This window comes from Mirounga leonina, unplaced genomic scaffold, assembly GCF_011800145.1.
Source record: "Mirounga leonina isolate KUSES-001 unplaced genomic scaffold, KU_Mleo_1.0 Mir_174, whole genome shotgun sequence".
Taxonomy (NCBI): Eukaryota; Metazoa; Chordata; class Mammalia; order Carnivora; family Phocidae; genus Mirounga; species Mirounga leonina.
This window is the reverse complement of record NW_023270451.1, coordinates 19,039,307-19,065,558: the sequence shown is the minus strand read 5'-3', so window position 1 is coordinate 19,065,558 and position 26,252 is coordinate 19,039,307. Positions and strand designations below refer to the sequence as shown.

General features: G+C 39.2%; 1 protein-coding gene across 4 annotated transcripts in view; it reads right to left on the bottom strand.

Annotated features, from left to right (window-relative positions):
- CDK14 (cyclin dependent kinase 14) overlaps positions 1 to 26,252 on the bottom strand; it is a 548,800-nt gene that overhangs the window by 84,627 nt on the left and 437,921 nt on the right. For all 4 annotated transcript variants that reach the window (XM_035020525.1, XM_035020522.1, XM_035020524.1 and 1 more), the window contains one exon: positions 2,390 to 2,529. In XM_035020525.1, coding sequence (XP_034876416.1) covers positions 2,390 to 2,529 — 140 coding nt within the window. The remainder of the gene's footprint in view (positions 1 to 2,389; positions 2,530 to 26,252) is intronic.

The following is a 26,252-nucleotide window of genomic DNA, read 5'->3' as shown; positions in this document are numbered from 1 at the left end:
GCTGCTGCCATTTGCCAGGTGGTGAACTTTTATCAGACTCCATACTAATGGGAAATATAATTTGAATAATTTCTAAATATAGTCTGCAGAATATTAACCTAGATAACAGAGTCCCCGGAAGAAGTCATTTCACCTAAAAGAACTAGTTCTCAAAGTATCCGAAGTCTAGGAATTTTGTTTTGTAAACATGTTTACAAGGACTACCACGTTGTTCTAAATGGAAATGACTACAGTATTTGATACCGGGATTGTCCTTTCTTGGGACTGGATTTATGCCTCATAATGATTATCCGTTAGACACAGAAATAGCATTTCTGTAACTCAAAATTGTTACCGGAGGCATTTAGCAGAATCTTGCTTTAAAAATATAATGATTTTTCATCTTTATTCTCCCCCCTTCAAAAGGTTTCACTGCTCCTGATGTTTAACGTTAATGCAAAGACGTGTTTCTGCCAATGAATATCGCCTTATGGTTATGCTTCTGCAAATAGCCTGCTGTGAGCTGATAAAGGGATTAATGCAGCCAAAATTCTTAATCTGTGAAATTACAAATTAAATTCTCATATTAAAAATACCACCCTGAGGTATTTTTTGTGGTTTTAATTCCCCTCTGGTGTTCTGCATACATTGTGCTTGTTAATGACGGGGACAAGGCTGTCTCCGGCGGCAGCCTGCTGCCGAGTGATAATGTGTAGGCATTTACTTCCTGATAGAAACTGGATTTAACCACTGGCTGATAAACTAAGTGGCAAGTGGGTAATAAGTCCATATTAACAGAAAAGTACTACCACAGAATTCAGAATTCGTAGACCATCAAAATCCTGGCTTAAACTCAATCATCGAGTCAGATGGGATTGAGATGTCACCAAGGAGGAGTGATATCAAGTTACAAGTTATACTAAATGGGAAAACAAACCATACGTTTGAATTTGATGAGCCATAAACTAATGAGCCCATTTGTATCTTTTTTTTTTCCAGTATAGAAAGATGTGCCACTAATTCATTATTTTTCCATAGAAATTTCATCTTTAATTAAAAAAAAAAATGGGAAGAGCTGTCATAATGGTCAATGGGTAGACTTTTAGAAAGAAAGGAGGGCAGAATATAGAATAAATATTGGTTAGGAATATGTAAAATGTTAAAGATTTACTAAGCATAAGGGGGAGTAGTGAGTAGTGGTTTAATATATCTATAGACAGTTTAGAATAAAAAAAATTCAAATTAAATGTAGGATATCAAAAAAGATTTAGGGTAGAAATATGCAAGAGGAGTTGTTACTTGGGACTCAGCTACAAAATAAAGGGGTCCTGTTGTCAAGGAGAATCTAATACTACAATGGGGGGAAAGCCTAAAGTCCAAGAGATTAAAGAAATAACTTTCTGTATGTCTACGGTAAATGTGTACCCAAGGATTAATAAATATATTATAAATACCTATGCATGTAGGCAGTATATTAATTTTTAAGGTAGTTAGAAAAGAGTATGAGAAGGAATATTTCAAATTGGCATTTGGAAAGAACGCATCACCATTGAACCAAAATGTTCTTACTGCAAGTGTCTTGCAAAATTTCACAAGAATTCTGTTTCACACTTTGGAAGAAAGATGAGATCCTCCCAGCCATAAATCTCCCAAATATTTAAAATATAATTGAAAAAGGCTGTGTAAATATGAACGCTTTTGTAAAAACAAAACAAAAACCCACCCAGGAATGTGTTTTGTTTTAAAAGATCCAGAGAAGCGCTGTCTGTATGAATACCAAGAGCATTTGTAGTTGAAATGAATTACAAGTCTTCGGTTCTTACATGTCAATTCAGTGCATTAGCCAATTGCCAACTCTGCTTGTCAGTTCACTGCATAGCAGCCCTTTTTAACATTATTGTTACAACCAAGATGGTCTCTGAGAATCAAACAAAAATGAATCATTTCTTCTCTGTGTACTGCAGCCAGTTAAAAAGTACTGCATGCATAAAGCACTAAATATGTAAATCATATTTTCCTTTTCCTTTATGACTGCTCAGATCATTCTTCTGGACACAAACATAATCAAATACAAAGACATGCAGTTGCAGACTGCAGAGCAGAGATAGCAAAAAAGGAATCCATTTTCTTTTTCTGCCTGGTAAGCTAGCAACTGGATGGCAGGATTCCACTAAATATATACACACATGACTCCCTTTTCCTCATTCTCTCTCTCTCTCACTGGGTCTCCCCCCACCCCCATCTACAGATACACGCACATATATATGTGTACATGTAATGCATATGCAATCATACACAATCTTACATATGCACATATAAAAACATATGACTCCTCCTACAAGTACGTTACACACAGACGCTAAAATGATATGGCTGCTTTGATTGGATGTCTCAGATCTGTCATACTCACTATCGGTCAGTTCCCATAGCCGTGGGGGCAGGTCACTAAAATACTCATGGCTCAAGGCAGCCTGTGCTGATAGTCTGTTCTTTGGGGAACATTGTAGGAGCTTGGAGGCCAGATCCTCTGCATAATTCACATAGCTGAGCCTGAAAACACAAGCAAAAAAGAGAAATCAGACCAAACAAGAAAATCCACTGAATAAGACATAAAGCTCACCTAATTTTTCTGGACCTATTTATTCTTGGCCAAAACCGAGTTAAATTACCTGCTGAAAATAAACAGAAGCAGAATTCACTTTGGTTCTTGGGGCATCTGTTAATCTAAACTAGCTTTTATACTCTTGATATCCTCATCTCATTGACTGAAAATATTTCTACTATAAGCAAAAGGTTGATACTTTCAGGATAGAACAAGGTCCCGAGGTAGCGAAAATTTCAGGAGATAAATGATCAAATAGTTACCAGAATTTGTTCATAGAATCTACCTATTGCATACACATCTGGATACATTTATAAGAAAATTAATACAAAATAACTAGGAGAATTAAAATAAAACTACTATTACGTTCTCTAGTTACTGAAGTTACTTTTCCTCTAAGAATTTACATTTTCTTACATTGAATATAAAATTATTGGCATAAGTACACCGTCAAATATCAGCAATCATGCTATTAACATGCAGGTTAACAAAGGGAATGTGTATAACCCATATGGGGCTGAATTAATTCAAGATGACCATTGAAACAATAGATAGAAAATATGTGTCTCAAGATTACCAAAAAAGCAGAGAGGTCAAATCTCCCATGGGGTACAACTTTCAAATGCATACCAGACCACACAGTCCAGCCCAGCCTTACTTCCTGTAGAATCTCTATTTCATTGCTCAGCACAATTAAACCCAGATAACTAACACAAACATGATAATAGAAGTATTCCTGATAATGGCTGCCATTTATGGGTCATCAAACACGTGTAAGGCACCTTCCTAGGCACTTCCCACACAACGCTCATATTTATTTAGTCTGACAAGGGAACTCTGTCTCCATCTAATAGCAGTGCAAGCTAAGCGGGAGTCGGGAGTCGGAGAAAGGCGTGGACTGCTCAATTAGCAGGTTTAATTGCTAAATTAAAGCAATTTTTTAGCATTTAAACCCATCTAGAATTACTTGACTCTAAAGTGGTTTGCATTTGTTATCCTCTTAGATAATTTCTAAAGGCAACCCATGGATTCCTGAGTTTCTGCAACAAGCGCAGTAAGGACACCGACTCTCAGAGAGAGCTAGAGAGTGTGAAGGCAAGTTGTATCTGCTGATGAGTATTTTTTCAAAGTCTTGAAGCTACTAAACACACAGCCAATGAATTTTCCTCAATAACCAACAATTCACCCGCTTCCCGTACTCAAGCAGCTCTTCAGCATTGATTTAAAATTGTTATGGCACAGGGGAGGACTGGGAATGAGGAAGAGGAAAGGAGGTAATGAATTTGGATAGAGGAAGAAACAGGGAAGGAGCAAAGAAAAACACTACTCTGAAGACCCCACCTATGAGGCCTCTCTAGGTCTTCATATGTGAAGGTCTCATAGATGGGTTCGGTATTTGGCTGTCGTAGTGGCTGTTTTTTTGTTTTTTTAAACTGATCAGTGGATTGGTTTTAAATGTCTCTGCCAGGCAAAGACAAATTTGTGCATAGGAAAAGGAGGCATTCTCAAAATTCTCTATAGTTTTTTTTTTTTTTTCCTTCTTTCCTTTAAGAGGGGCCAGGGCCATCCAAATTATTGCTGCCTCTTCCTAAGACTCCCATTATTATAAACTTTTCATTAACATCTTTTAAAATACCAAATGCAAAGTTCGAGATAGGTAGACTTCATGGTAAAAACTGCACTTCTATTGAATGTACAGTTTATATGTAATCACGGTGAACACGATCATTGGTATCAGTTTGACACAGCTCTGATGAAACAACACCAGCGCCAGACTGAGGCTACAGCTGAGTTATCGGCTTGATTCTGTACAAGAGCGATGAACCACCCTATGTCCGCAGTCCCTCCGGCTCCAAGGAGCCACAAATCACACGCTGTATAGTTGCTGATCACATTCCAACTAAATATAAGGAATTAGCCAATATAAGACAATCTCATTTCTCCTCCCTCCAAATGACTAATGTCAAACTTTAATGGTGATGAAACAATCAAATGCTTGTGATATTCAGGATATAGATAAAAATATTTTCATTATTACACAATTTTAATTTAGAAAGTCTATTTCTTCACTTGCATTTCAAGAACCACTTTTATTCCAACTGTCCACATTTTCAACAGCAGGGTGTGTCATTACCAGAACCACTTTTTGAGTTCATCCGAGTTGTTTGAGATAGGACACTTCCAGGATGTCTTATATGGGCATTTTATCCCAAAGCATAAGTGCATTTTATCAGAATGCTAGGATGATTGTGGTTGTTTTCAGTCTCTCATGAGACTGAAATACATCATACAATAGTGATGATCTATTTAAGAATCTTCCCTTGTAACTCGTTAATTTTTGTTTTATATATTCTAAAGCCGGGTAATGCAATGTGTAACAGTTTAGCACTTTTATCTTTTCCCGATAAATTTAGTCTTCAATCTCTCTGTAGCAACCTTCTTTATTTTCAATAAGGCTTTTGGGCTAAAATTCATTTTTTTCCCTCATATTAATTTAATGACATCAGCCTTCTTTTGCTTGGTACTTGCCTGGCATACCTTTGTCATCCTCTTACTTTTAATGTTTCATATCCATAATTTTAAGGTCTCTCTCACAAATATTATATAGCTGGATTTAATAGTTACCCAAGGAGAAAATTTAGTTCACTTACATATTGTGATTACTGGTATGTTTGGATTTACTGCTAACATTTTAATACTGCATTCTATTTTGTCCATTTTTTTTTCTCTTTTCCTGCCTTCTTTTAAATTGAATTTTAAAATCGAACATTTCCATCTTCTGTTTTAGAAGTTATAAATTCTATTTCCATCTGTTTAATGATTACTCTTAACTTTTTCTTTCTTTCTTTTTTTCCATTTCAGTATTTATTTAAATGTTTAAATTCCTACACTAAGTTTTTACAAGCTGACGGACATTTACAAATTATTTTTCCCAAAGAACTAGAATCATACATTCCAGAAATTATAAATATAAGATTGAACACTGATACACAGTACCACCTTATCAATTATATGACAAATTATCAAGTATACAAATATTAAGTTACACAGATCAACAGGAAAACAAAATATCAGACACCTACTCAATTCATTAGCAGAAACTAACTTCTCTTTTTGCAAGAAAGATTGGGAGAGAAGGAAAAAATTCACGCTTCTATCAACAATGGCTGGCAAACAACTTCCAATAAAAATAGGAAAAAATTACAAATTTTCAGAAATTTTATGATTAAGAATTATTTGAGCTACAAGAACAAAGCAAGTCTATCTTAAAAACAAATATTTACTAACAGGCACATTCAGTACATCCTACACGACATTTTGCTAAAAGTACTTAATGGCTCACTCCCACATTTTTCCACCCTCTCTTTTAACTTGCACCCCAAAGTGCAAACATTCAATTAACTTTAAGATGTTTTTGTCTGGAGACGTTAAAGGTATGTGCTTCTGTTACAATGTGGATTTTACATGAACTTTTCAACCAGAGGTTTGTGATTTTCACAATGGAGGTTTTCATAATAGCACAAAATGAGATTTATAGAAAGACATTAAAAAATCATTATCAGACTTGGCCAAAAGCCAACAAAATCAGTGGTTACACAAACCTGTTTTAAATGCGAGAGGTATAAACATAAAGTAGCAGACAAATAGCCATACAGGTCCTACTATCAATGTTTGAAATGACTGAAGGGATAAACCATAGAAGATCTAGACTGTTTTTCACAGTTCCTGATTTTTAATTCTGTATGATATTAAAAACATACAAGTATTGTGGCTGGGTATTTCGGCACCCAATCTTTTTATATTTTTTATATATTGCTAAGATTCTGGCATGTGAATAGATTTGAAGAAGACTTATAACTCAATACTGAATGCTTCCTGGAAAGGTCAATTGATAAAAATGATAAGCACGTTTTAAATGCTGAACAGCAAGCATCTTTTGCTAAGTTTCCAAACAGCCTGATGATAATCCAAACACAGAGGCTGCAATTCTGCCAAGCTTGAGGCCTGATAGAACTGCTTATCAATACTCCTATGAAAGCTTCATTAGACTTCCCATTCGCCAAGCCTATGTGTTGGCTAATATGTATGATAAACCGGGTCCCGTCTTAAGCTCCATTTCCGAGACAATAGCATCAGGCAGCCCAGTTTTATTGACTGTAAGAGCAGTTTCTATGACTACTGGTAAAGATGAAGTGCAGCTGGATTTTAGGACAAGAGCTGCTTGCTTTTAAAAGCTCTACTCCAGGGGCGCCTGGGTGGCTCAGTCGTTAAGCATCTACCTTCGGCTCAGGTCATGATCCCGGGGTCCTGGGATCGAGCCCCACATCAGGCTCCCTGCTCTGCAGGAAGCCTGCTTCTCCCTCTCTCACTCCCCCTGCTTGTGTTCCCTCTCTCGCTGTGTCTCTTTATTTATTTGACACAGAGAGAGAGCACAAGCAGAGGGAGCAGTCAAATAAATAAAATCTTAAGAAAAAAAAAAAGCTCTACTCCACTTTCATCTTCTAAACTTTCCTGCATCTTTATATCTCATGCCACCTTCAATTAATGTTAGGACAACAAGCATTAGAGCTCTCCCAAGACCTGTAACATGATGACAGTGACAGAACAACTAGGTTCTTAAAGAAACTTCATCTTTCCAAGATATAACCGGTCAACAGCCTGGCTGGATGGTAGCACACCACCATCAAATGGTCAGTCTGGAACCTAGACGCCTTCTTTCTCTGCAAGAGCAGTGTGGTAAGTTCCTTCACATATTCTTCCTATTGTGGTAATGCCACACTTTTTAAGTTCCTCTAAAAATTTGGGGTCACACTGGATAGACTGTCCTGTGTATGACTTCACAAGAATTGGTCAGTTCATCTGAGCCATACTTAGTTAAAAAACACTCAATAGGATGATGAAAGAATTGAAAGAAAAATGAATACAGAATACATAAGTGAGGTGAAGAAGCTGTAGTCTACTTCAATATGCTACACTTGTAAGTCTCAGTGCTTTGAGCGAGACGTTGGGAGTAACGGGAAATGAAATGAACGCCCCAGCAAGGAGAGGCAACTCTACTCCAGTAATGAGGCAAGAGAAAGGAAGCTCCCCCAGGTTTAGCCCATCTAGGTCAGAATGCTTGTAAAATGCTTTCCTGATTTTAATTCCATCCTCCTGTGTCTTAGTTAACCCCTCTTATGGAGCTTCTTGGTGGAATAGTAATGAATTTCTATAGCTCACCTGTCTGTATAGGGGTCATGCTGTGTTCCCCACCAAAGTCTCCACTGCCCTTCAGAAACGTAATAAATATGTGACCAAGAACACCACAGAACCTCTCAACCTACAACCAGGTGTGTCCTCTTTTGGGGTCAGTTGGTTTTGTTTAGGGTTTTGTTTGTTTGTTTGTTTTACCGTCAAGGATATCAGAAGAAACTTCCACACTTTATACCTTCACCCTCAGTTCTCCTAGCGGATGGCTCCTTAACTTTTTAACATTTCACTTTAACTGCTTAAAGTTTAAACTGTAGCTTTACCTTCCCGCTGAACAATACAAGAACATTAGAACACTTCTGATGACACTAGTCCCATCTCTCAGACAGTATTGTCTCATATTTTATTCCTATTTTCTGTGCTTTTTATTTATTTAATTAATTTATTTTTAGAGGAGGGAGGGGCAGCGGGAGAGGGAGAGAGGGAATCTTAAGCAGGCTCCATGCTCAGAGCAGAGCCCGACGTGGGGCTCGATCTCACAACCCTGAGATCATGACCTGAGCTGAAATCTAGAGTCAGACACTTAACCAACTGAGCCACCCAGGCGCCCCTATTTTCTGTGCTTCTTAAAAACACACATATTAAATGCCGCTGTAATTATTATTATTTAGATTTACCCATGTTTACTATTTATTTCATCACCTTTCTTCTCATGTTTCAGATGTTCCTTCTCTCCTTAGTTTTTTTTGTATCTGAAATACAAACTTCAGAAGTTCTCTCCATGACAAAAGAACATAGTGGCAAATTCTCTCCATTTTGTTTTCATACAGGGTAACAGTTTGGCTGGGGATAGAATTGTAGGTTCAAAGCACTTTCCCTTAACTCTGAAGATACTATTTCACAGGCTTCTGTTGTTGCCGCTGTTAGCTCTTCTCTTTCTCCTTTTACAATTGTAATGTAAGGTGTTCTTTTTTTTTAATTTTTTAAATTTATTTATTTGACAGAGAGAGACACAGCAAGACAGGGAACACAAGCAGGGGGAGTGGGAGAGGGAGAAGAAGGCTTTCTGCCGAGCAGAGAGCCCGATGCAGGGCTCGGTCCCAGGACCCTGGGATCATGACCTGAGCCAAAGGCAGACGCCTACTGACTGAGCCACCCAGGTGCCCCAAGGTGTTCTTTTCATTTAACTTACTTGGTATTCAGTGTTTCCTGAATGTGAGGCTTCATGTCTTTCAACAATTTGGGGAAAAATCTCAGCCATTACTTTTCGAATACTGCCTATCCCCATTCTCTCTCTTCTCTCATTTTGTAACCACAACATAATGCCATCTTATTAAATTTTCCACGTCTTTACTCGTTCTTTCGTCTTTTCCATCTGTTGCCCCCTGTGGTCCCCATTCTGAGTAATTACTTCAGAGCTATCTTCCAGTTCAACTAATTCTCTAATCAGCTGCATTACTGTGCTTTTTTCCCCATTCATTTTGTTTTCATAAGTTCTTTTTAAGTCTTTGACAAGTTTGTGTGTCCAATTTGATGGTTTCTTGTTCAAGTTTTAGATTTGATCTTTTCTTTCTTTACAACATTTTAAATATAGTTATGCTCTATGTCTCATAATTTCCAATATCTGAAAATTCTGGGTGAGGGAGGAGGCCAATTTTGTTGTCGCTTTTGCAACTGACCCTCACTCACAGTGACTTTTTCTCGAATGTTTTACAATTCTGGATTGTGAGCTCATGCTTGGCTAATGTTAATGTGTGGGAATTCTGACTGGCCTGGGTTGAGAATATCTTTCCCCATAGGGATTTTCTTTTGCTTCTGTCAGGAGTCCTGGGGTTCTCTTAACAGCTAGGTGCTCTAAGTTCTTTCTGTTGGCTTCTGCAACCATGTGAGTTATGTAAATTTAAACCTAAAATTATAGAATTTTCAGGGGACTTTTTCAGCCCCATTCAGAGCCGAAGCCAACACAGTTGTCCTTGCCAGTCTCTTTTTGCTGGAAGCAGATTTTTTTTCAGCCAGCCCGTTACCGAGGTAAAGTGCTTTGAGTGTCTTGACTATGTGAGGAATCTTGATTCCTATGCGGTGCCTTTCTTAGGCCCAAAGCATTGTGTCCTGACCCCCAAGTGGCTCCATGTTCCTTTTTTAGCAACACTTCAGGGCAGTGGCAACTTTAGCACTTCCTTATCACTCTGGTTTCTTCATTCTTGGTCCCTGAGAGATTTCACTTACTGTCTTCTTGGTTCAGTTATGCACATGCATTGGAAAGGATGTGCTTGTTTTACCTCCTCCAGCATTTTAGGTCAAGATTTGTGGTAGTAGAAGAGACTCTTTCCTCCCAAAAGTGTATATTTATAATCTTCCTAACAAAATCAGATTTTATTTATTTGAGATAGAGAGAACAAGCGGGGAGAAGAGGGAGAAGCAGGCTCCCTGCCGAGCAGGGAGCCCAATGTGGGGTTCTATCCCAGGACCCTGGGATCATGACCCAAGCCAAAGATAGATGCTTAACAGACTGAGCCACCCTGGTGCCCCTAGGCTAAGGTTCTTTCACCACTCAACTTTATAGATGAGTCTCAAATGCATTATCTAAATGAAAGAAGCCAAAGGCTACACACTCAGTAATTCCATTTATATGACATTCTGGCAAAGACAAAATTACAGAAATGAAGGAGTGATCAGTGGTTGTCAGAAGCTGGGGGTGGGAGGGGTTAACAAAGGGCACAGAATTTTTTCAGATGGCTCTTGGTCCTGAAGGATGGACATCAGGCCATCTAGAGATGTGAGAAGGCAGGGTCAGGGAACTCATCAAGGACATTCAGTGGAGAGAGCAGTGGAGAGAGATGGGGTGTTGCAGGTTTTTCACAAGGATCATTCACCCTTAGGGGTAGACAGCGGACTCTCTGAGTGGCTGACATTGGGACTTCCATGTCTGGGGTGGGGGGTCTGATGATTCAAGGGATGTTCCGGCAATGGGGAGATGGGACTGCCAGTGATGAGGCCTTCCTACTGACCTCAGTGCTTGATCCCAGGCCACTGAGTAGGGACCTGCCTCCAGCTGTCAGACTGCGCCTACCAGCTCAGAGGGTGGACCCAGGGAGCTCTGTGTTCATGAAGGGTCGCATAAACCTGGCAGGGTATGTGAGACAGAGGACTTTCGTGTTCATTCCACATTCATTTTTTTAAAAAGTAAAAGATGTTTGTTGTTGTGGAAACTCTGAAAAACCTAAGGAATTTTAAAATGATAAATCTAGATGACAACAAAGAGAGGTAATCCCTACTGAATCCAGTGTGTGTGTGTGCGTGTGTGTGTGTAGAGAATCTTATAAGTAACTTTCAAACAAATGCTTTTACTATAGTTGAATGCTGCTATTCTAATCGTAATATCTTTCATTTTCCTAGTCCTTATCCATACACCACACACACACACACACACACACATGCACACACACACACTTTATCTGCATTAAAAAGAAAGGTATGAAAGAAGGTAACATAAACAGTAAAAAACTGCCTTAGACCAGGGATATGGAGCAGGATATTTTCTTTATCCCTTGTGCAGGTCAGTTTTTGTGCCTCAGAAATGAGGGAGATGGAATAGATGGTCTTGAAGGGCTGTCTAGCTCTAAGGTTATATGCCCTCCAATCTAGGAAGAACCACATTGTGACCTAGAGGCAGGGAGGGTTAGCACGGCCACACTGGCCTGCCATCACTAACCTACCAGAACTTTCCGCCGTCACCAATGAAATGATCTAATGTGCGTCTCACTTCTCTTCACTCAACCTGTCAACCAACTGCTTTCAAAGCCACCTAAGTTTCTCAGCCATTCTGAAAATCAAGACAAAGAGCAAAGTGAACCCAGAGTCTTTTGCCAGACTACAGGAGACTGACAAAGTTGAGAAGAGAGCACTGAAGGTGAAGGATGAAAATGATGCAAAAAAAAAAAGGGAGAGTGCAGCTAGGGTGAGGCGGCTAGGGCTACTTCCTGTAAGGCATGGTTCCTGGTATAGCCTGGGGACATGACATTTGTGGAATGACTGGGTGTTTACTTGAGGACTGAGTATATCAAATGTTACACCTATAGAAATTTTACATTACCTGAGAAACATGCATTTAAAAAGTAAGCCATCATTTTTGAGCAAAAACATCTCAAGGTCAAATCTTAATCCTTAAGATACATCTTCAAAATATACATCCCCTGGAGGGTGTCATTTTCTTTCTTTCTTTCGTTTTTTTTAAGTGAGAAGGAAATTGGTCCTTGCCTTTTTAAAGGTACGTTATAAACTAGGATTACAAGTTCTTTGGTTTTTGTTTTGTTTTTTTACACTGTAGTTCCAAAAGACTCCCTCCAAAATTGATGATACATCTGCCTGTGGAACATCTAAGACAAGTTACATTTTGTTCCCAAGAGTTGACTTCTAAATATCTCTATAGAAATCTTCACTGGGATTTATTAACATTTTATTTTTTATGTTTATTTTTTTTTAAGTAGGCTCCATGCCCAACACAGGGTTTGAACTCATAACCCTGATATCAAGAGTCACATGCTCAGGGCACCTGGGTGGCTCAGTTGGTTAAGCGTCTGTCTGCCTTTGGCTCAGGTTATGATCCCAGGGTCCTGGGATCGAGCCCCACGTTGGCCTCCCTGCTCACCGCTCAGCAGGTAGTCTGTTCTCCCTCTTTCTCTGTCCCTACCTACATCCCTGCTCGTTCTCTCTCTCTCTCAAATAAATAAAATCTTATTTAAAAAAAGAGTCAGGCACCCCTATGAACATGTTAGCTCATGAAAGCTGGATATAAAGAGTAGAGGTGTAGTAGTTCAATTTATTTAGAGCATTGGAGATACTGATTTCCATATAACAGTTGAAGAGGAAGTTAAGGGGAACAAAAGGTTCTAGAATATTCCTCGACGCATTCTGTGATGGCATAGAACTACATACACCATAGGCCTGTACGTGGGGCATACGAGTGTGCTTTGTCTCACAGAGTTGGAAAAAGAGTGAGCTGGAGTGAGATGTTGAGGGCCCATATATTCATGCTTTACTCACTGTCACACTCTTCACAGAGCAAAGCTGGGGGACTGGATCCTTTCGTTTGGCAGTACACATGCTGTCTCTGTGGCAAAGATGTCAACAAGGGCACTGGCCATTGGATTATGCAACAAGTAATCTCTTGGAAATGATTTGTGCAGAGGTCCACCCACCCATAAAGACAGGCTCTTTCCTCAACTGTAACCAGGGCTGTCAGATGTGGTACTCTTTCTTGTCTACACAGGAAAAGCAAAATGCTCATTTAGTTACCATCTTATCAAAGCTTTTGACTTAGGGGGACTCTGTGGTCATAAAACTGCTCTTGTTTTTAGAAAATAGGCTCAAATTTAATTCATTTTGTAAAGAGGGGTCAGTAATTTGTCAAGCAGAACATGAAGGGAATCCCTGACATTGGAATCAACTCTGAGAGAAGATAAAGACTAATAGAAGGGAAGGCTTAGGCTTGTGCAGTGAACTTCTCAACCCCAGGTGCTGGGCTGTGCAATGAAATGAGAGGCAAGACTCTCAGTTACATTAATAATGAAGAGATAGAGTTGCTTAATGCTGAGACTTCCTTTGTCAATGCACTGCTATGAAAAAAATTAATAAGATTCCTTCCCTCAAGGTAAACAGATAACATTTTTATATTCATTTCCATAAATCGGTTGTGTTTTGTTGTACACAGAAGATTGTTCAATTCTCATTCATTTATTCTAGTGAAACTGTTTAATGACACAATCTACCCGGAAGACACTCATTCCCACAGTGGTCAGCTCCCCTGACTGTCAAAATGTTATATAATGATAATGCTACACATAGGGAACGCTACAGTTTACAAAGTGCTTTCACATGTATTATTTTATTTCATCCAGATAATCAAAGGGTCAAAATGAAGAGTATCTAGATTTGTCACTCTTAAATCTTAGTGTCCACTACATGTCACGCCAAAGATTTACTGCTACTATTCTACACACACACACACACACACACACACACACACACACACACACTAGGATGTATGTTGCCAAGTTGGTAAGAGGATTATTGGGTTATTTTAAAGTTTTCCTTATGGACACCTTACATTTTTCTATCTTTCTCTCTTCCTTTAATTCTGAACTCTATTTCTGTAGAGACTGTTCTTTCTATATTCTTTTTTTAAAATTTTAACTTTATTATGTTATGCTAATCACCATATATTACATCATTAGTTTTTGATGTAGTGTTCCATGACTCATTGTTCGTGTATAACACCCAGTGCTCCATTCTATTTTCTTGTTAACACCCACATTGCCCTATATTAAATAAAGACAATAAAGAGAGTCCGGCTTTAACATGGATAAGATGAACAGTCTCTGAAGCTAGTCAGACCAATCCGTACTGCTAGGTCTCCTCTTCAGATCTAACCCTTACTCAATACATAGTTGCCCTTACAGTAAACTCTATCTGGTGGAAAAGTACAGAAAGTGCTGGAGAGTCCTCAGCAGGATGTGAATGAATCAAGTTTTTGAAAACATTAGCACTGACACTCAAGAGTATTATAAACTGCCAAAAAGTGGGCCAGAAAAAGGAAAATATTAAATTCTTGCTTTGGATTGCAGAGCTTAGTTAGATAAGAATTACCCCGAATTTCCTAGCTGTGATTTTATTTATGACTGTTTTCTACCGTCCCTGGAAAAACAGATGTTTTTGAATGTTTAAGTTCACTCCGAAATCAAATAAAGAGTGGTTTGGCTTTTAAAAAATCAGTTAACTTTTCACATAATTATACTAGCTTTTCCCATGTACTAAATATGAAGCTATAGATTTTCATACTTACATTTTATAAATCCACTGATACAGATATTATCATAAAATACTCGTGGAGAAAAGCTAATATAAGTGAACTTCTTGCTATATTCAACAAAAACTCTTGTGTATTTAAACTTATTTTTATTTAACTCCTGCATCAATCATGCTTTCATTTCCCTGCTTATAGGGAAGAGAAGGTTACCTAGTTCACTACACTATTTCTGCAGAGATCCCATGTTAATTTCCTCTCCAATTCTTCTCAGTGCCTAGTAGCAGTTACTTTTTTAGTTGTAAAATTTTATTTAATAGCTTATATAGCACCCAAATGTACTCAACCTCTAATTCTGTCTAAATAATATAATTTTTAAAAATTTAAAAAATTCTCTAAGATGTGTTAGAGCTTACCAAACATTGACATTTTTCTTCTATAGGAATAGTATACACCTGTCAGGCATTATTTGTACCTCATTGTACCTCAGTTACATTTTAGAAAAGATTCATAGACTTAGTGGACTAATGATTAAACGATTCTGTACTTATGTTCAGTATTTGACTTTAATGTGGTTTACAGCAGAAGAGGCACAAATAATTACTTTTTAATCTTCTGACTGAAGGACAGGATAGAAAAGGATATATTTTATTTCAGTTAAAGAAATAGGTAAAAATGCATTAATAATAATTAACCCTTATAATCAGAAGGATAAAATTTATAGAATATTTAAAATTCTAAAATCACAAGTCAGTGTAGAATACCCACAAAACCCAAAGAATGTGCATTCAACAGATTTGGCTTTCAAGGTCCCAGTTATTTTGTTTATTGTTATATCCAATCATAAACACAAGGCCTTCAGAACCACATGACCTTCCCCGTATGGAATTCCATTGTTACCTGAAGAACATCAGGCAACTTGTAACCTTTCCAACTTCTGGATACAGATCAGGATAAAATTAATAACCCTCTTCTATTCCACGGGACCGCTGTGAAGACTGACCTTTTCTTACCATAACTCGCTTCAATCGATCATAGGCATCATATTTTTTCACCTGTTCCACAAGTTTTTCAAAACGTCTTTACGAAATCAAGAGTGAAGCAAATTGTTCATGAATGTTCTACCCTTGCGCTGGTTTTGATATTTTTGCTGCTTAGACAATAAAGATGAGCCAATTTTCCTGAATTCTGAGTGACCATTTCTTCTGAAAAAGACAACTCTCATTTTGGACGATAAAAGATTGCATCAGGAGTTTAAATTCAAACTTTCATTTATAAAAAAAACAACAACGAACACACATTAGACCTTAGCAATGGTTTATGTTTTACATTTCAGATGGATAGGTTCTAAATATCTAGTCCAAATTACATGAACAGTATGAAAAACATTTTCACTACAAACGGCTAGGAAACTGTTTAACGTATTGGTGCGTCTACATTATGGTAAATTGAGTTAATGGAAACTGGTAACTTCAGAGCCTTTCATTCCTCTGAAACCTGTAGAAGTTACAAATCTCATCATCAGAGGCTGGATTTGGAAGCTGATATCTGCTTCACCAGAATGGAACTTTGCATCCTCTGACTATAAACAGTGCTAAAAATAGCTCCCGAAAGGCATCATTTTGTGTGATATTATTTCACCAAAAGAGAAGAAAAATATATCTTTAATCCTGAACAAAACCTCTTCAAAGTTTATGTTCTCAATAAACCTTTCACTGAGAACTGCAAATATAACTTAGTAATGCAATAAATGCCCTAACAAATATATCAGATTTTTCACTTAATGCTTTTTACAGGCTTAAACCAAATGGAGTAAAAGGAAATCACCTTTTACAGTCTGACTCCTACAGGAAGAATGCCTTGCTGTTACGCTTTTTAAAGAAGGCATGGTGAATTTATATCAACTTTGGCGAATCTTGGGGCATGATAAAAGGAAGAAAAATACCAGCACAGTGAACATTCCACAGAACTCCCTTCACATGTTTATTTCCTTAGAGACTGGATGTGATCCAAAATATTGAGAAAAATGTAAAAAGGAAAAAAATTAAGGTAAAAGATATATAGTTTAGCACCCACTGATGATATAGAAGAGATGTTCCCCTACTCTTTTTTTTTTTTTTTTAAGATATTATTTATTTATTTCAGAGAGAGAGCACAAGCAGAGGGAGGGGCAGAGGGAGAGGAAGAAGCAGGCTCCCTGCTCAGGACCTGGGATCATGACCTGAGCTGAAGGCAGATGCTTAACCGACTGAGCCACCCAGGCCCCCCGATGATCCCCTACTCCTTACAAAAAAAAAAAAAAATTGTCATAGATCAAGGATATTAAATGGTTAGGATTAGAGAAAAATCACCAAAACCAGTGCTCCCATTAAATCAATATGAAAGAAAATTTGGTTAGATCAGAGCTTATTATGGGTTGTTGAATTTTAGTACAAGGCAACTGAAGAATATATTTTCTGGGGACTCTAATTTCAGCTTCTTTATCTTACGATATCGCATCTGGAATTTGAAAATATATGATTTCATTATGATGTAAAAAAGAACTGGCTGTATGCTTATGTCCAAAACAAGAATTGGATTAGGACTGTTGAAGAGTTTGGCATCCTCTATAAAGGGCCTGATGATCTTCAGGAAGGAAAGTCAAAATACCTTTTAGTGTTTACTGCTCCTACAAGGAGTCTCCTATATTCCCTATCATAGCATGTCTTCTAGACTCCACTCTGAATCAACTACCTGTTGAACTATCTGATCTCCCCTGATTATCACAAAGGACATGACCAGCTAGCAAATGACACTCTTCTTTTTTTTAAGGTTTTATTTAGTTGAGAGAAAGAGCGCGCGCGCATGCGCGTGAGTGCGAGTAGGGGGCAGAGCAGAGGGAGAGGGAGAAGCGGACTCCCCGCTGAGCAGGGAGCCCACTGGCGACTAGCGGCTCCGGCTCCATTCCACAACCTTGAGATCATGACCTGAGCCAAAATCAAGAGTCGGACACTCACCCTACTGAGCCACCCAGGCATCCCACCCTTGTTCTAAATACTATGGGAAGGTATACAAAAGAGGACAAAGCATTTATTGAGCATTTACCATGTGCTAGAGACTTTTCTCACTGTCTCCCTATTCCGCATATCCAGCTACCAGATGATCATCCCTCCTTACAGATGAGGAAACTGAGGCTCAGAGAGGAGCAGCACAGCCGAGGTCACACAGCAAATGAGGGGCAGAGCATGGTCTGTGCCTCAGATGCTGATGCCTTCTTCTGTGTATCATCCTTCTAAAGGTTTGATTTGTAATTTTTTTTTTTCTCATTACAAAAGTAAGACATGGTCACTTGAGAGAATTTAGAAAATCCTGAAACATGTAAAGGAAAATAAAAGCATAAATCTACGATCTTGGAAGTAATGAATTTTTATCAGTTAGGTGTGTTTACTCCAGTATGTGTAGGTCTGAGCAAATGTATCATTTTATTTCTTTGTAATTTTTATCATATTTTTTACAAAATAGAATTTCCTTTCAAAACCTGAGTTCTTAGAAGCTCTCTTTAAACTCCTGAAAGTCAAACTCAAGTCCATATTGAGGTGATTTTAGCTTTTTGTTTTCCCCCTAGTGAAGAAAAAAAAATTATAACCAACAAATCTGGACACTGTAAATGTTTTTTTTCCTGTTGGTGGTGTATGCTTTTTCCCCCCTTTTTTATACTTGGGATACTTACTTTTCACTCACTATTCCCTAAATATTGTAGTTAGTTTAACCAAATCTCCAATTGCAAAAACATGGTTGTAGGCATTTTATATCAGGCCAAGTCCTGGTGATGCACTCAGCTTCGTGACTATCACACTGGGGTGCTAGGATGAAAAAACATTTTTTTCCACTTTACTACACAGCTCCCCTTTTATGATACTTGTATTCACAAAGTTTGCTGCACCAAGAACTTCCATTAAGAGGAGAAAGTAGGGGCGCCTGGGTGGCTCAGTTGGTTAAGCGACTGCCTTCGGCTCAGGTCATGATCCTGGAGTCCCGGGATCGAGTCCCGCATCGGGCTCCCTGTTCGGCGGGGAGTCTGCTTCTCCCTCTGACCCTACCCCCTCTCGTGTGCTCTCTCTCATTCTCTCTCTCTCAAATAAATAAATAAAATCTTTAAAAAAAAAAAAAGAGGAGAAAGTAGGACTTCAAGGAAAGGGGAAAACTGTTTATCCACGGGTACAGCTGCAGTCGAAGTTAGATGGAAATTTTAAAATCTTCTTTTCTTAAAACAGTGGCTATTTATTATCACACAGCTTCTGAGGTTCAGGAATTCTGGGGCAGCTTAACCGGGTAGTTCTGGCTCAGGGTGTCTCACAAGGTTGCAGTCAAGTTGATGTCCAGAGCTACAGTCATCTGAAGCTGGATTGGGCTTGGTGAATCTACTCCCAGGACCGCTCACTCACATGGCTGCTAGCTGGTTGCAGGTCCTCACCATGCGGGCCTCTCCAGAGGGCTATTCGCATGACTTGGCAGCGGGCTACTGCAGAGCCCGTGATGAGAGAGAGAGGGAGTCCGAGCTATGGAAGGAGCTGCAGTCTTCTATAACCTAACTCCACAACTCATATGCCATCATTTCTGCCCCACGCTATTGGTCACCAAGACCAAACCCGGGTCAATGTGGGAGGGACTACCCAAGGGTATATTTTGGGACTACCCAAAATACAGGGATCATGGGGGCCCCTTGGAGGCTACTGAACTGTGCCGATGATTATAGAAGGTATCTGGGTTTTTAAAAATTGTGGTAGTACATATATAAACCTAAAATTTGCCATTTCAAGCATTTTTCAATGTGCAATTCAGGGGCATTAATTACACTCACAATACTGTTCAACCATTACTAACATCTATTTCAAAACACTTTCATCATCCCAAACGGAAACTCTGTACTAATTAAGCAACATATTTTTCTTATTAAGATACTGTGACAGTAATATTAAAGACAATTTTCAGAAAGTAGAAAAACAGGGGCGCCTGGGTGGCTCAGTTGGTTAAGCAACTGCCTTCGGCTCAGGTCATGATCCTGGAGTCCCCGGATCGAGTCCCGCATCGGGCTCCCTGCTCGGCAGGGAGTCTGCTTCTCCCTCTGATCCTCCCCCTCTCATGCTCTCTGTCTCCCATTCTCTCTCTCAGATAAATAAATAAAAAATCTTAAAAAAAAAAAAAAAGTAGAAAAACAATCCCCCCAAATTCTACCACCCTAACACAACTGTTTTCATCTTGTATGTTACATTTCAGTCACAGTTCACAGATGTAATTTTATAGTTAATATGTTAATGTGCATATAATTTTTTACTTTTTTTTTCCAGAAAGACACAGGAAGCATTCCTTATCTTTTCAGAGTCTTCATAATACCGTTCTAACATTGTTGTATAATATTCCCCAAGGTCCCTCAATCATGATTTATCATACCTTTCCCCATTTCCTGAATCTTGGTTAGGTTAATAACAAGTGTTTTTAAAAATAGAATATACTACACAGTAATGAAAATCTTTGGGCAGCTTGGTTTTTATTCCGTTGATTTACTTCTCTGGCAATAAACACCAAAGAGTCAAATTATTAGGTCAAAAACAATTCTCCAGGCTTCCTGCTGGAAGTAAAAATCCCGTCTGCAGCCCATGAGGCTGTTCCTCAGCAGGCCTCTGCCTCCGGTCTCCAGCCTCCTCTCCTCCCACTCGCTCTGCTCTTACCACTGGGTTCTTCCACCTTCATTCTTCATCACGTATTTCTTGAGTGCCTACTTTGCGACAAACTCAGTTGTAAGTGCAAAGGATATAGAAGGAAACAAAACAGGCAAAACCCCAGCCTTCATATGGCTTCCAGGCTGCCCATGCTCTTCCTTTTGCATCACATTGCCCTGTTTTATTGTCTTCATGTACTTGTCACTCTCTGAGATTATTTTATTGCTTGTGTATTGTCCTTGATAGCCTAGAAGGTAAGCACTAGGAGAACAGCAACCTCGCCAGTGCCTTCCCCAACACCTGCCGAACCCATACATGACACGAAATCAAATTTCTTGAAGGTGCCATGAATGAGTCTCTTTATAGCTTTTAACACATTTCCATTAAGTTTTGCACATTGTTTACCAGTTTACAGTGCCATTGGCAGTAAATAAATGGGCCCATTTCTCTATAACCTTCCCAGCACCGGTGTTTCAGAAGAACGAAGGGTTGTTCAATAGAAGCATAGGGACCACTGAAGTGATCTTTTGGTTCTTTAGAATATTGCATTAAAATGTTATGTATCTTGATGACTAAGTTCTTTTTTGGTGTCACCCTAAATTCTGAGCCCAAGGTGAGTGCCTTCCTTGCCTCACCCTGGTCTCGGCCCTGCTGTGTATAACAAAGGAGGGGCAGATTTCCAGATCTGCTCTCGAGGCCACAATATAATTGAAGACAGGGAAATAAGCTTTCTAAAATCAGCTTAAACGTTCCTATCAGAAAAACATGGAAAACTTCTCCAGAGTTATTCTCAGGTTTAAATGAGACGAACAGAACAGGACAAAGCGTTCGGCCTGCCGCAGACACACCCACGCGTGCCATGAACACGTGCGGCTGCTGGTATTTAATACTAAACATTCCAGCTACTTCTCCACTACTTCCATACATGTAAAAAGTTAAATAGACCCTAATAAATGCAGGAAAAGGAGTCTTTTAAGATTATAATATTCTTTTCCAAATCGGACTATATTCCTGAAAATCCTTTGGTAGAAAATACCTCATTGGGAAATTTACAACTACTGGGAAAAATAAAAGCCTTAAGGTCATGAGTAAACTTATATGAAAAAAAATCTCATTTTTAACTTATTTTTAATTTTTTAAAAAGATTTATTTATCTTAGAGAGAGGGAAAGCATGAGCACACGAGTGGGGGGAGGGGCAGAAGGAGAGAATCTCAAGCAGACTCCCCGCTGAGTGAGTAGCCTGATGCGGGGCTCAGTCTCACAACCCTGAGATCATGATCTGAGCCGAAATCAAGAGCCAGATGCTTAACTGACTAAGCCACCCAGACGTCCCCCAAATCTCAATTTTTTAAAAAATGCTCATCAAATAGAACAATGACAGAACATCTTAAGTAAAAATATTTCCAATATCCTTTTACATATCTAAAGATAGATACATTTTCTTGATAGATCTGCTTCAGGAACTGTTTCTCAATTTTAAGAAGATTGGCAAATGTGCTCTGTTGTGTTACATACCAAGTTACACTCTCCTCTTTGTCAATCTCCCCTTGACTCTTTGTCCTTTTTTTTTTAATGAAGATTTTATTTATTTATTTGACAGAGAGAGAGAGAGAGAGAGTGAGAGCAGGAACACAAGCGGGGGAGTGGGAGAAGGAGAAGCAGGCTTCCCGCCAAGCAGGGAGCCTGATGCGGGGCTCGATCCCAGGACCCTGGGACCATGACCTGAGCCAAAGGCAGACACTTAACACCTGAGCCACCCAGGTACCCTCTTTGTCCTCTTTGTAACTGTCTAATATCTTCCTCATTTTGTGGCCCACCATGACTGGTTCCTGTTTCTCTGGCCTGTTTTGGATGTCTTGCTTTTCTCTTGCCTAGCAGGCACTTGGGGGCTGATCTCAAATACACATTTATCAAGACAATGGTAAAAAGCAAGTCTTCTACCTCAGCCATCCTCATTCCTCTTTTTCTCTTCCCAACCCTTCTGTTCAAATGGTTTCCAAGTAGAGGGACTCACAGACATCTGAACCATGGCCCTCAGAACTGTAGAATATCCAGCTGTCATCTACTAGAATCCTGACTTACTGCAACATGTGTTTGGAGAGGCATTACTGTAATTTCTTACGTGGCCTGGGCTGAGTCTAAAGTTAGTATGGAGAAAACATTTTTTTGTTGCTGTTGTGTTTGATTTGGTTTTGTGGCTCAAGCCCTGGAAACTAATTTATTCTACTCTGTGATGTGATGTATGCTATAAATACAAGAGCCCATCAGAGGAGAGATCTTTAAATTTTGAGAAAAAAGTATTTCATATATTTCTATCAAAAGACATTATTTCTTCCTATATGAGAAGTGTAATTAAAGTCGTGAGCTTTAGCAACCAATCTGTAGGGTGCATTCCAACTCAGGAAGAGTTAAGAACTGGCACCTTACATTCTTCTCTGCGTTCTAAGCCCTTGCCTTTGACCTTTCACTTTTTTCTCTGTGCCTATATGAACCTGCATGTGATTGCATCACTATTATCAAATAGCCTAAAGTGCTTCGGGAAGTTACAAATGGCTGTTCCTAGCACAGAAACAGTTGCTATGGTATAGAGACTTCCGTCTAATGATTTCTCTGCAGGTAACACACATGTCCATTAACAGAAAGCCTACCAATGGCAGGGAACTGGTTTTGTGCATGGGAGCCCAGTCCTAAAGCCCATTAGCATTGACAAGAACGTCATGATGCCTCCCTATTTTGTTTTGCTGTGCCTTGAGGTGTGGGGATGCCGAGCCTTTTCCAAGAGGCTAGTTTCTTAAAGAAAAATGTGACTATCAACCAGCCCTGCTTTTGTCTCGCATTTTGTAGAGGAGATTATGGAGCTGGGGGCATGGGTGCTATAAAGGGTGGTTTGACAGTGAGCACGGACTAGGCTGAAGCTGTCTTTACTAAAATGAGCACAACCTTTGAGTTGCACATTCCTTTATTCCTGCCTTTAACTCCACATTTGGCTCTTCGTGGAAAATGATTTATAATGGAAGGGCTATCATTCCACATCCATGGCTTAAAGAAACCTCAAATTGGCATAACTGCTAGAGCTGTTTATCTGCTTGAGCACTAATTTTATCTTTACAGCTGAAATAAAAGAAAGATAAATGAATAAAGTTAAAAGGCTGCACATTTATTATCCTCTGGGGTCCAACTACTTATAATTGCCAGGTATACATGGGTAAGGGTGTTTTCAGGCAGAAGCTAGTGGTATGATACAAACTATTTTTTTTTTAAGATTTTATTTATTTATTTGAGACAGAGAGAATGAGAGAGAGAGAGCACATGAGAGGGGGGAGGGTCAGAGGGAGAAGCAGGCTCCTCGCCGAGCAGGGAGCCCGATGCGGGACTCGATCCAGGGACTCCAGGATCATGACCTGAGCCGAAAGCAGTCGCTTAACCAACTGAGCCACCCAGGCGCCCATGATACAAACTATTAAAAAAACAAGTCTGCTCATGTCTTAAAACCAATAATATCAGCATAATGTAAAAAACTGAAGATAAGCATTTGCAGATGACTGTAAAAATACAGAAGCATCTAAAAAATTATTACTTGGGAACTTCCAAGAAAATTTTCAAAAGGATATTGAGGTCACTTTAGAATGGATGGAACAAGCACAGACTTTATTTTTAGTCAATGCAAAGAACTGTTTCATACAAAGGGGGGGAGGGTATACTCCAAATTAAGGAAGAAGCTTGTTTGCAGCTTGCCACATTTTAGCACATTCTTACATTTTATTTGTATATTTAGGAAAAACCAGATATAAAGAGGTGACCAAACTGAGACGGCGACATGCTAGATGCCCATAGAATCAGTATGCCAAAATGCTAGGCTTTGAAACTCCATTCTGGACACCCAAGAGAGGTATGTTCAATATTAAAATTGAAGGATTGGAAAATTGGAAATCTCTCAGATGTTCTGAGAGAGAGAGAAAATCCTGGGGCAGAGTCAGAGGATTTGGATTTAAGCTTACAGCTATATGAGACAGAATAAGCAAGAGAATAAAAGGCCGAGCAGTAGATTTTTAGCTACAAAATCTAATCCACCACACCATATATTCTGGTAGAACATTTGTTATGAACTGGTCAGAATTCATGCTCTATTCTGCACTGTCCAATTTGGTAGCCACAAACCACATGTGACTACTTAAATTTAAATTAATTAAAATTAAACAAGATAAAAAAATTCAGTGCCTCAACTGCACTAACCACATTTTAAGTTACTGAACAGCCACATGTGGCCAGCAGCTGCCATACTGGACAGTGCAGACAGTGAACATTTTCATCAATGCATAAAGATCTACTGCACAGTGCTGCTCTATGTCCTTTCAGGATTGGCTGCAGCTTCTAGAAATTTCTAAAATTAAAAAAAAAGAATTGTGTAGTTTATACACTGGGAGGATTTGGTTCTTTAGATGAGAAGTAGAGACTGGGTTGAGAATAGCAGTGAATATAGCTATAGAGAAGAGGACTGGCTCAGTGATTATTCCAAAAATGTGCTGGCCCTTAAGAGAAGGAGCCTAAAGTTACGACGGATGGAGGATGTCCCTGTGGAAATCTTTTTCACTTCCTTGGGGAAAAGAAGAGACATCAGAACTCTTTCAGGGGTCACAACCTAAAAGTAAAGATGGGAGGTAGCAGAATTCCAGAATAGAGTAAAGCCTAATTTGACCACAAATAAAATCACAACTGTTGGTATAATTCAATTCAAATTCTAAACTTCAGTCACGGATGACAAGAAATGAGAGACAAATGGAAAAATCACATTTGTGTTCATGTTTATAAATAAAATGATGTGTTTCGTTCTCAGAGGCAAAGGCATGGAATCCGGTGTAATCCTTAATTAAGTAGCCTGCAAGGTAGCTGAGCCAGTAACATTCTCCATCTAAGCAGATACCTAGAGTGGCAGACAATCAAAGCTTGGGGAAGCTCTGATTTCTCTACAGGAGATATCTTACTTGTTTTGTTAAAGGAAAAAAAAAAAAATCAGTTGCTTAGCTCACTTTTCTTTTTCCCCCAGAACATGCTGCCCTCTACAGGCCACACGGATATACACATATGTAAAGATCTGCAAGAATAAGGGTTCAGTTATATCCAATGAATAGGATCAGTAGCAAAAGTATGATGAAAAAGAGGGGAAGCAGTTAGTTATATCTGTTGTCTGAAAGGCTTTAGGATCAAGCCGAGAAACAGTCAACACTTATAAGCCTTTAATAAACCCTACCTCCTCACCTGACATAAATATGAGAAATCATAAATAGTACTGTAGTCCTATCATGGCATTTTCCTGGAGAAGCTTAAAAGTATGTTGACAATCATTTTTCCTTTGTTTTAATTAGCGAGGGGAGGGTGTGGAGGAAAAAGGAAGAAAAATGGTTGATGTGGTTTGACAGCTTTCACTAACATCTCCAAAGTATGCCAGTTTTGATCTAAAACTCAATATATTAAGACTAGGCTCTGAGCTGCGAAATAAAAGCCAATGAATTTAAAGGAATACACATGATTTTTATCCCTGCTAAGAGTTTAATCACTGGCTGCAGTGAAGTGGTCAAAATCTGGCCTAAGAAATGAGAACTATCCTTCATCTTGACTTCAAATCAATTTTTTCCCAACAGTCATGCCATAAACACACACACACATGCACACACTCTCTCTCTCCCTCCCTCACACACACACACACACTCTCTCCCTCCCTCCCACACACACACACACTCTCTCTCTCCCTCCCTCACACACACACACACACACACTCTCTCACCCCCTCCCTCACACACACACACACACTCTCTCTCCCTCCCTCACACACACACACACTCTCTCTCTCCCTCACACGCACACACACACATGCACACACTCTCCCCCCCCCCCCCCCCCCCCCCCCCCCCCCCCCCCCCCCCCCCCCCCCTCCCCCCCCCCCCCCCCCACACATGCACACTCTCTCTCCCTCCCTCACAC